At 37.3% G+C, this 11,754-nt stretch overlaps 1 protein-coding gene across 1 annotated transcript; it reads left to right on the forward strand.

Moving 5' to 3' along the window:
• Positions 1 to 1,629: 1,629 nt before the first annotated feature.
• On the forward strand, positions 1,630 to 5,985 carry ACR12 (ACT domain-containing protein). Its single transcript, XM_089604269.1, has 10 exons — positions 1,630 to 1,895; positions 2,024 to 2,078; positions 2,849 to 2,971; positions 3,566 to 3,660; positions 4,354 to 4,435; positions 4,654 to 4,713; positions 5,098 to 5,153; positions 5,246 to 5,351; positions 5,459 to 5,527; positions 5,682 to 5,985. The coding sequence occupies exons 1-10, from the start codon at positions 1,738 to 1,740 to the stop codon at positions 5,745 to 5,747; spliced, it is 870 nt and encodes a 289-aa protein (XP_089460395.1). The 5' UTR covers positions 1,630 to 1,737; the 3' UTR covers positions 5,748 to 5,985.
• The last annotated feature ends 5,769 nt before the right edge of the window (positions 5,986 to 11,754 follow it).

Below are 11,754 nucleotides of genomic sequence, written 5' to 3' on the forward strand. Positions count from 1 at the left end.
TTTGCATACAGCGTCGAGCCTCTTGTGCTTCTTCCGGTGTTGAGGGCTCAGCTGAAGCTAGTCCAGATTTCCATCCTGGGACGAAACCGATGATGGGGACGAAAATTACATCACAAGAAAATCAATTACCAATCATGTCTTAACATTAATATTGATAATTAGCCTTACCTTATTTAATAATCTAGAACACCAATTCTCGATTAGTACTCTCAAATTTGAGATACTAACAAATTTACATCAAACGATCGCAAATTTCATCCACTACGGAGTCCGAATATCATCCTTGGACCATTGGCCATCAAGGAAAAAAAAAGACACACCGAGTGAGAGTCGAGTTTGGCTGTTTCAGAGCCGAGAGACTCGAAACCCTAAAACAGATATAAAAAACAATCTGAGCATCTTTTGGCTTTGAATCTCCTCAAGAACTCTAGGGTTAGAACCTTAAACAACTCTGAGCGAAGAAGCTTTGTTCACTCTCTGGTGTTTCTTTTCTTTTCTTTTATTTCTTAATTTTTCTCATTTGTTTGATAAAAGTTGCGAAGATAAAAATGATGCAGCGGAGGATGCGAAGATCAAAGATCGATAAGATAGTCAAAATTGATCGTTGATTCGCACACGAATATCCGATCGAAGAACCTTCATTTGCATATTGATTCACACACAAATCCTAGACTTGGGGCATCCAATCACCGTTGATTCGCACACAAATGCCGACTTTCAGACATCAACTCAAAGATCGCTCATGACGCTCGTATTTGGGGAGAAACTCTCATATTTATATTTTTTTTATTAATCAACATCTTCTTAATACAAAATAGGTTCTCAAGATTTATAGTGCATCAAGAGACCTTTCACAACCCAAACATAAGAATTAAACATAAATAAAAGCCCTTAACACATACACAAAGAATGAATGCCATTAACACATAATTTAAACAACGAAACTGGAAAATACTCAAAATTGGCAGAAAACATAGAACATCTTTTTGAAGTCTAAAACATCTAAATTTGGATTAAATCACCGACCTAGTGCTTTGCATTGGGTATTTTTTATCATGCCGTTTCTAATAAGAAAATATTTACTTTTGCGTTTATCTCTGTTACAAAAATTCCAAATTTTCAAATGCGGTAATTCAGTTTACCATGCATCAAAGAAGCAGCGAAAAGGAATGAAACTACTGAATTATTCAAAGAAAAAGAGGGAATGAAGGTAAAATAGACTTTGCACATGCTTGTTGGTAATAAATTTATAAATTTTGCTTTTGAGTTGGTTTTGGTAAAATGCCTCACAGATAGTAATATTACTGTCAATATTCTTAATTGTAATTGGCCAGTACTTCTATATAGAATTGCTGACGATAGTACTTTTATATTGGAATACATGAGATATTTGACATTAACATAAAGTTAAAGATTCAATTAGTGACATTTGTTTTCTTGGTATATTTAATCAAATTTGTCTTGCACTGCACCAAGCCAATAATGCCAAATAAAATATCTGAAAAATAACCCTTGCAAGCAATCTGACGTGGCTTCCAATCCCTTCGTTAAAGCAGGTGAATTGGGCCCCACCAGGTGATGTAATACCCCATCATCATCATCTCTCTCTCTCATACAAAAGCCACACTTCCGCTTACTGCCCCAACTCATCGTAGCAATATCTTCAACTCGGTTCAAAAACAAGTCTCCGAGCTTTTTGTAATTTCTCTCCAAACCCTAGCGATCAACGTATCGTTCATGGCGTTCGCTAACACGGCTTTTTTCGGTTCGTCGTCGACCTCCGCCGCTCGCTGGTCGAAAACAGCCGATTTCGATGTCGCCGCTCATCCTCATCTCACGCCCTGTGAGCTATTCCAGAGTTTCTCTCGGTCCTCGCGTGCGTTTTGCAGAATCAGGTTATTTTTCGATACCTGTCTCTTTATCATGTATTCCGTTCTCATTTTTGTTTGGTAGTTGCAATATAAAACGTAGTTTTGTGGGTGTGTGTATGTGTTTATTTAGAAGTAACGGAATTATTGTGCAGGACTACTGTGCAAGCATCTTCAGATAACCCGAATGCTGTTGGTTCGACCTCACTGGTCAGTGACTTGTTCAACATAGTCTTTCTTTTTTGGAATAACTCGTTGGGTTTTCATTTTTGCTTGTTCGAGTTTTTGGAAATCACTGGATAGTGTAAGATTGATCTTGCGTAGGATTTATAGTGGGATTGCGGATGATTAATTACCTTTAGTTGGAAGTAGTTTTGGCATCTGTGTCCATTTCTAGGCAATTGTTAGATGGTATCTCAAATCCATGTTGTGGTTGTTCAAACTTCAAATACAAACCGTGTTGTAAACGTAAAAAAAAAAAAAAAAAAAAAAATAGGCAAAAGGGTATTTGGTTCCGCTACATCTCTAGACCATGGATCACCATGACATTGAGGGAATGGTAGCGTAATGTTTTGTGGGCATTGGAGCTGTCAATTTGGGCCGGCCCGGCATGTTATTTGTTTGGAAATTTATGATATTTCTTTTAAATTAAAATATAAACGCATCCGAACCTTAAAATTAATATACAGACATTGCTAATTCAATATTATCTTAGAAAATCAAATATATGAAGAGGAAAAAAGTATAATTGCTTTAAAAAAACAGTAGTTTGCGAGTTTGATACGTTGATGCATGTTATATTTCATTCATTTATGCTGAAATCAAAGTTGTTGGTAGTGTTTAATGATGTTTTTACTTCAGCTATTGCTTATGGAAGGTAGTTTAAAGTGTAATAAAACATGAGCTTGATTACTAGAAGAATAAAATTACTATAATGATGCTTTCTATTACCTTGACGTGTTGAGATGTTCTAATTGCAGAGAGCCGATCTTGATTCTGATTATGTGCCTAAGCCAATTGTGATGATAGATCAAGATTCTGATTCTGATGCAACTCTTGTACAAGTGAGCTTTGGGGATCGCCTTGGAGCTCTCATTGATACAGTACGTATTTATAAGAAATAAATCTTCTATTGTATATTCCTTTTTTTTTTGTGTGTGTTGGATATCATACCTTATGCCCCGTAGAGTTTAGAGAAGGTGCATGGTGTCTAAAACTTATCTTATTAATTAAGGTAAGTTTCTAACTAAAAGAGTCCAGAGATATTAACAATCATCGTGTTTATCTCATTCTGATGGATACTATAGAATTCCGTTATTTGTCATCTTAAAAAAAATTGAAATTCGCAAATTAGAATTTGAGTTGTTGCACCTTCAAGTTCTATTGTAGAGGTTTTACAGAAGTATGCAGTTTTTTGTATTTTTTTATATTTTTTATCATCTACCCAGGTCTTCCTGAAACTGACACTACTGTGATGGTATGAACATTGATTATAGGCTAATAATTTTTAGTGCAAGAGAGATGCTTACTTTATCGCACGTTCATCTCAGTCCGCACTCTAGATATAATCGACAGAACGACACTATTGAAGAGTACCCAATCCCAGAAGAATTTCCTGAAAATTTATCTTTCTTATATGAACGCATGCTTGAATGTGATTATGGTTCATTATTCATTCATGGTTTATCTTTTGGCAGATGAGAGCACTGAAAGATTTGGGGCTGGATGTTACAAAGGGAACAGTTTCTACTGAAGGTCCAATCAAACTAACAAAAATCTTTATAACTCGATTGTAAGTTCTCTATAGATATATGTCTGAAAGGTAGAATCTTCTTTACTAGTCCTGGGTAAAGTTGCATGCAAATGGTGCTTGGTGATTTCGTTTGCTATACCTATTTCTGGATATGAAAGATGAAATTTGTGTTGTCGTATAAATTTCTCCATTATAAGCCAATTTATTTTGAATTGTAAAATGCCTTTTGATCCTTCAATGGACTCGGCTTCACAACAGACATTTTAATCCTTTCTATCAACTTAACCTCAGAATCAGTCGATGCAATCAGAGTGACAGTGAATACTTAGAACGTTTTACAAGAAACTTAAGTTTTTCTTTAATTATTCTGAAATTGTTTTGCTCTAAATGATTAAAGCAAAACAATTTTTGCTCTAAATTATTAGTTCTACATAACAACACTTATGTACAACTCTTTTTCTCTTGGTTGCCAATCAAACAATCAATGATCTAGTGTAGTTAATTATAGACAACAGACTGCAGATGATTACTTGTAGTAGTTACCACATGTTTAGGTGGAAATTTTTCGTAGCATTTTTATAGTTTCAATTTTCGGCCATGTTGTGAAGTATTTCAGTCACTGCATTCTATCTACCTTTTGTTCTCCAGAACTCCATTTTGACTCTGATTTTGTTACTACATGTGAAGTATAGAATAGCTCATCATTAAATTCCATTTCTTGTGGTAATGTAGAGGTGGCCGCAAAGTTGAGGATCCTGATATGTTAGAGAGAATTAGACTCACCATCATCAACAACCTATTGAAGTATCACCCTGTAAGTATGCAGATGATACTTGGGAAATCTCTTTGATCTTTGTTTTTAGGGTTTTAAACTGGGAAATGATAACTTCTACATTTATTAATAAGGTTGGTTTGTCTAATATCCTGGTTTCTACTTCCCCCCCCCCCCCCCCCCCCCCCCCCCCCCCCCCCCCCCCTCTCTCTCTCTCTCTCTCTCTCTCTCTCTATTTTATTTTTGTGTGTGTGTGCTAGGAATCTAGTCAACAACTAGCAATGGGTGAGGCTTTTGGAATAAAAGCTCCAGAAAATAAGGTGCGCTTACATTTGTAGAATCCTTTTTTTTTTTTTGGATTTTCTTGAAGAATTTGTTAAACTTGGGTCGTTTTAAATTTTGATATTGATATCTCCATAACACTCGTAAACGGTATGGTTCAATTTTTAGAAGTGAGTAATAATGCTCCACATGCTGATATGTATGAACCATTATCAATTTCTTTATTTTGTTAATCCACTTTTTCATAAGGAACATTCTCTAGTAGTACTCATGAAAAGAAAAAAAAAGTTGAGCATGAGCAGTGTATCTTTGTCACTGTTACACTATCAAAACTTCTTGCTGAAGCTTGACTGGCTTTAGGCACAGTTAATCCCTGATCTGCAGAATGACTTACAGATTTTGGTCCGCAATTTTATTTTCAGCTTGATGTGGATATTGCAACTCATATACACGTGAAAGAAGATGGACCCAAACGAAGGTTTTTTGCAACTTCTTTGAAATTGATTATGCCTTTCTTTTCTACCGGAGCTTCATAAATTATTAACACTGCTTCTTTATGAAAATCACCAGCTTGCTATGCATAGAGACAGCTGATAGACCGGGATTGCTTGTTGAGGTCATCAAAGTCATTGCAGACGTCAACATTGACGTCGAATCGGCAGAGATTGATACCGAAGTACGAGTCTTCCTCCTCTTCATACATCTCATATGCACATGTTTGAACGCTCTTTTTTATTATTATCATCATTTTTTAATGCTGACTTCTTTGGTTCGAACAAACAGGGATTGGTTGCGAAAGACAAATTTCATGTCAGCTACAGAGGGGCGGCATTAACAACATCCTTGTCTCAGGTAATCCGATATCATTTTTTTTTTTTTTTTGCAGAACAATCAAAGATTCAACCTACTTAATTCTCCGTGTTTCATATTTTTCCTCTTTGGTACAGCGAGGTTTTTATTTTATTTTTAATTTTATTGTATTTTATAATCATATTTGAATGTGCAGGTGTTAGTGAACTGCTTGCGTTATTACCTTCGGAGGCCAGAAGAAACGGATATAGATAGCTACTGAATACGCCGCACCAGATTGTTGATCTGTTATACGAGAGTTCCTCGAAAGCTCAAAGTCAGTAATTCAAGTCCTGTATTTGAATAAAATAAAGATTCTCATTTAAATTGTCTATCTGCTTTTTTTTTTTAATCGGATCTGTTGTCTTCCGTTCTATCGTAAAACCAACTATCAAATCACTAGAAGGTGGTGTCATTACATCCCAATGGGGCTAGAATTTTCAATCTCATCTTTCTGTGTATATCGTTTCTCAAGTGTTTTCTAAAATTTGGACATGGTTGGTTTCTCCTATTGGTCGTCTAATGCATTTTCTTACTATTCTTTGTATTGGAAAAAATGTTTCCACCAAATATTACATACATAAATAACATTCCAAGTTCGGGAAGCAAAATGTGTATGCATAAAATGTAAATTTTTCTCTCTTAAATACAAAAATTTCCCTTAAAAAAACTTTGATTTCAATTTGAATAGTGAAATCAAAGTATAACCAATGGTCCGGTTTTAAATGGTTTTAAATTTCACCGGTTCGGTCTTGTTCGGTTTGCACTTTTAAACGGTCCGAGTCGGTCTAAAACTTTTTAACTACGGTTTAGATTGAACCAGACCGGTTATTATTTTTAAAAAAATTAATAAAAATATGTATATAACAGTCCGGTGTAATACCGTCCGGTCTAAAACGGTCCAAAGCGGTCCAAAATTGGATTGGATCGATTACTATTTAAAAAATATATATAAATAACAAATGGGCCAAAATTAAACGGTCCGGTTAAAAATGGTCTAACAGTCTAAAAAAGTCCAAAACGGTTCGGTCTTAAACGGTCTAACGGTCCGAAATGGTTTAAACCGGACATGACCGTATTAACCGGTCCTTATTTGGTTTGGTTCGATTTAATTTTTTTAAAACCGTTTAGACCCGTTCGATTTTTTTTTTGACTGATTTTATACCGGACCGGATCGTGCACACCCATATCATCTGTTCACATATATATGTCAGCAAATTATGTTATTTGTTGACATCTATATCAACAAGTTCACAAACTTTTCAGTGTTGTCATTTGACATATATATGTCAACAAATCCCAACAAATCAACAAATTTTTGTCATTTGTTGGGATGTATATGTCATTTGTTGGGATATATATGTCAATAAATTGAATCAATTGTTGACATATACATGTCAATAAATCGTCAACAAACCCATACAAAAAAAAAAGATTTCTTGCCACTACTACAAATACAGTTTTCCGGTGCGGATGACTTTTGGGTGCGACTTTTCGCACCTAAAAGTCGCACCAAAAAGACTTTCAGGTGCGAATAGTCAGACCCAAAAATCTATTAAGCGCTGGAAAATTTTCGCGAATTTTTTTGAATTTGGGTGCGAATTGTCGCACTCAAAAGCGTGTTAATACTTTTGGGTGCGACTTAGTCGCACCCAATACTTTCTCCAAAGTATTAGGTGCGACTAAGTCGTACCTAAATGACCTAAATTTTTCCGCGGCCAAACTTCCCCCCTTTTTTTACAAATGTCATTGGGTGCGACGTTATCGCACCCGAAAGCACTGACACAAGTCATTGGGTGCGACGTGGTGTCATTGGGTGCGACTAAGTCGGAAAGCGCTGACACAAGTCATTGGGTGCGACTTTGTCGCACCCAAAGGTGTCATTGGGTGCGACAAAGTCGCACCCAAATTCAAATGTCTATATAAAGAAGCTGCTCGGTTTTCATTCTATCCGAGCCAAACACCCAAAAAACTTACTCTCTCTCTTCGATTTCTCTCATGCAGTTTCTCCGACCCCCGTCGCCGCCACCACTACCACTCTCTCTCAGCCTCCGACTGCCACCACTACGCTCTCTCTCTCAGCCTCCGACCGCCACCACTACGCTCTCTCTCTCAGCCTCCGACCGCCACCACTACACTCTCTCTCTCAGCCTCCGACCGCCACCACTACCCTCTCTCTCTCAGCCTCGGACCAGTCCTCCGACGACCAGCCCCGGAGACCCCTCGAGCCAGACTCGATCTGAACCGGCCTCTTCCTCGCGCGACCCCTCGAAGCCTCTGCACTTGAGTGTGTGTCCGTGAGTCTCTCTAGCTGCAGCCAAGAAGTCTCAGTCTCAGGCGGCTCCGCTTCCCTCAAAGCCTCTCCCTCGTAATCAAGCCGGTTAGTCTCAGATTTTCGTTCTTATTTGCTTCGTCTAGACCCGCGCGCTTCATACAGTGTGTGTATGTGTGTTTAAGTCTGAGTGTGTGTATTTTTATTTTTTTTAATTCCAGGCCGTTGTCACGCCAAGCTGCTCGAGACCCGCGCGCTTCAACTCCCCGTCGCAGCACCGTCGTGCCTCTCGCAGCCTCGCCGTGCTCAAGTTCCGCCTACAGGTTAGCCTCTCGCAGTCCTTTTAATTGTGTTTTTAATTACTTTAGATTAATTGTAATTAGTATAATTAGTCTAATTGTTAATTAGTTAGGTAATTAAATAGTTTTTTATATGTATATATGTATTAATAATGTAGTTAGTCTGATAAAATTGTTAATTATGTAATTGAAATTAATTTGATAGAATTATAAAAATTATTAATTATGTAATTGAAATTAATTTGATATAATTAGTAAAATTGGTAAAATTGTTAATGTAATTGAAATTAATTTGATATAATTATTAACATTGTTAATCATGTAATTGAAATTAATTTGATATAATTAGTAAAATTGGTAAAATGTTTTATGTGATTGAAATTATTTTAGTTAGTAATTTTTTAAGTTAATATCATATAATTTAAGTTATTTGTTCAATTGTTAATCATGAAATTGAATTTAGTTGAGTTATTGTATAATTTAGTTTTAGTTTACATATTTTTGATAAATGAGTTGATATTATTGAATTTTTGTTGTAATCGAGCCATGGAGGTTCGATTTAGGGTTTAGTTGATTATTCAGATAGTTTTGGATGATTTGTATATGATTTTTAAATGAGTTTGTAGGTTTTTGGTTTGTTAGAATTATAAGGGAAATTCTGCCGAAATTTCGGTAGAGTTTCCAACCAATTATTCTCAAAACCCTAATTTTTTCAATTCGACTTCAAATAACATAAAATTCATAATTTCACCTTTATAGTTCTTCGTCTCTTAGCAATAACTCTTAAGCCGCACTATTCGGCATCAGCGCCAACATAAGTAATCGACTTCATTCGTCTTCGTCATTTAGGAACAACTCTTAATAATTGTTATTTTTCTCTTTCGTTTAGCGAAATCAATGTCCAATCCAAGTAGAGATTGGATCACCGAGAACAATCGGTTGTCCTTGCAGTATAAAATCGGAGTTAATGAATTTATCCGCGCTGCAAGAAGATTTCCGAACGATAATTACGAATATCGATGTCCATGCAAGCCTTGCAACAACGTGAGATGGCACGACATCCTGCTGATGGTACATCGTGGAAGAATTTGGACGAGAGATACCCAGGTTTTGCTGCAGAGCCTCAGAACGTGCGGCTTGGGCTAGCTGCGGATGGATTCAACCCGTTTGGGGATATGAACCTATCATACAGCATGTGGCTTGTAGTATGTACGGCGTACAACTTGCCGCCTTGGTTGTGCATGAAGAAAGAGTACCTGATGCTCACGCTTCTGATCCCGGGGCCCCATTCACCAGGAAAAGATATGGACGTTTTTTTGCAGCCTGTGGTTGAAGAGCTGAAAGAACTGTGGGAGAATGGAGTCCGCGTTCGTGATGGAGCCAGAGATGAAGTGTTTCGGTTGCGTGCCGCGTTACTTTGGACGATAAACGATTTTCTGGCTAGATCGTATTTATCGGAATGGAGCGGCCAGGGGTATCTCGCTTGCCCTACGTGCAACTTTGACACGCCGTCCCTAAAAGTCAGAAACATGATCGTCTACTACGACCATCGTCGGTTCTTAAAAAGGCGTCACCGATTGAGGAAAAGCAACGATCACTACAAAGATAAGCACGAGAAACGAAATAAACCCGAGAAGTTGACTTCGCAAGACATACTCGCTCAGTTGGCTGGTGTTTCTTGCACGACTACTGGCAAACACGCTGCCTCTGTAGGCAAAAAATGAAAGCGAGCTGAGTGCGAACTGAATTGGACCAAGAAAAGCATCTTTTACGAGTTGCCGTACTGGTCTGAGTCGCAGTTGAAACATAACATGGACGTGATGCAGGTAGAGAAGAACGTGTGTGAGAATCTTCTCGGGACGATGCTCAGTTTGGAAAAGAAGAACTATGACACCGAGAATGTGAGGCTTGACTTGACGGACTTGGGCATCAAGACCGCTTTGCACTTGGAACCACCATCGGGAGCAAAGAAAACGCTAAGGCGGAAACACCACCGGGATATAAGAAAGAGGATTGGGAGGCGGTGGTAGACGAGTTCGCAACTGACGATTAGAAGGTACGTAATGTATGATTGTAATAAATCACAATATCTTTATCAGATTGAATAATGACAAAATTAACTATTTGCAGAAAAAGTCTAATCGCAACAAGGAGAATTCGAAGAAGAAGAAGACGAGGTCGACTCAAGGATCTCTTTCTTTCTTGGCTCATCGTCATTTGAACGTAAGTTATTCTAATTTTGAAATACTTAATTTGAAATAAATTCAATACTTATATTTTCATAACAATTGTAGAGTAAGGATGATGGGACTTTGGGCTAGTCGCACCCAAACATTTGGCGGGTAGGCCAATGGGTGCGACTAGTCGCACCCAAAGGTTTGGCGGGAATGCCTTTGGGTGCGAAAAGTCGCACCCAATAGCCTTCCCGCAGACTTTTTCGCCCATCTTTTCTGACTTATGGGTGCGAATTTGGATGCGGAAAACAGCACCTAAAAGTCGAACCTAAAAGTCATGACCATCGGGTGCGACTTTTCGCACCCATCACCTTTAGGTGCGAACTTTCGGGTGCGACTTTGTCGCACCTAAAGTCGCACCTAAAGGTATCATTGGGTGCGACTTTTAACTTTTAGGTGCGAAAAAAGTCGCACCCAATGACTTTTTTGTACTAGTGTGCGAGACCCTGAGAAAAAAATATTAGCAAAAAAAAAAGATGGTGAAAATAGATAAAAAATATTCTAACTATTTTTTTACTAGTAAAATTGGGAAATATTCCAACTATTATGAGTTTAGTGAAAAGTGGAAATTGGGTTATGAAATGATAGTAATTTGGTAATTTTTTCTTGGATTTACCTGAAATAAACCAAAAGTGGAAATTTGAGTGCTGCAGCAAAGTTGTCTTAAAAAAAAAAAAAAAAAAAAAAAAAAAGAGTGCTGTATTAGTAAATGTCACGTGCAAAAACTCTTTTCTTTTCTTTGACCCGTTCCATATCTTCTCTCCTCTCTTGTTGCTTCAGACATTCCTTATAATAAAATGGTCAACTCTGAAATCCCTTCCCCGTTGCTGTCGTCTTCTCCATCTCCATGCCCCACCACCCAACCACTCCATTGTTATTTCACTCTTCAGCTTCTACTCCAAAGCCCGGCACGGGCACAACTCCTCGATGAAATTTCCCTGAGCTAGAATTCTGAGGGTGATGATAATCAGAAATCTTTTGAATGAGTTTTGGTAGCTTTTGTTAGTAGTGAATAGTGATTTGTGTTGAAATGATAAACATGATGGTTATAGTTTAGGCCGGTAATTTCATTTGATTATCATTGTTAGGATTAGTGTTAATAATTTCTTAATGCCATTTTAGCCATTCAGAAAGTAAGATACTAGTACACATACCCCCTAAGCTCTAACACACAACTATTTTTGACCAATGTGGGAAAGCAAAAAAAAATCAACAAGTGTAAACATATTCAGCTTTTTGTCTCTATTTTCTCTTGCGCCATAAGTCAAAACCTTGGTCATATTTCTAACTCAATGTTCCAAGTACAGTCACGAGTGCCAATGGAACGTATAAAAAAAATTAGTTTTCCGACAATTAGTTGAAATTTTATTTTTCAAAGACAACTCTTTGAAAAAATGATAAAATTTCAAAAGATCGTAACTCTTT

The sequence above is a fragment of the Urtica dioica genome, chromosome 12, assembly GCF_054948205.1.
Source record: "Urtica dioica subsp. dioica isolate 48M chromosome 12, U.dioica_male_clone48M_v1_H2, whole genome shotgun sequence".
Lineage (NCBI taxonomy): Eukaryota > Viridiplantae > Streptophyta > Magnoliopsida > Rosales > Urticaceae > Urtica > Urtica dioica.

Bases quoted from the DNA above. Each gene is read 5' to 3' on its own strand.
- ACR12 (XM_089604269.1), top strand. From the start codon at position 1,738: ATGGCGTTCGCTAACACGGCTTTTTTCGGTTCGTCGTCGACCTCCGCC. The intron at 1,896-2,023 runs GTTATTTTTCGA...ATTATTGTGCAG, and splicing joins CGTGCGTTTTGCAGAATCAG to GACTACTGTGCAAGCATCTT. The intron at 5,154-5,245 runs GTTTTTTGCAAC...GAAAATCACCAG, and splicing joins GAAGATGGACCCAAACGAAG to CTTGCTATGCATAGAGACAG.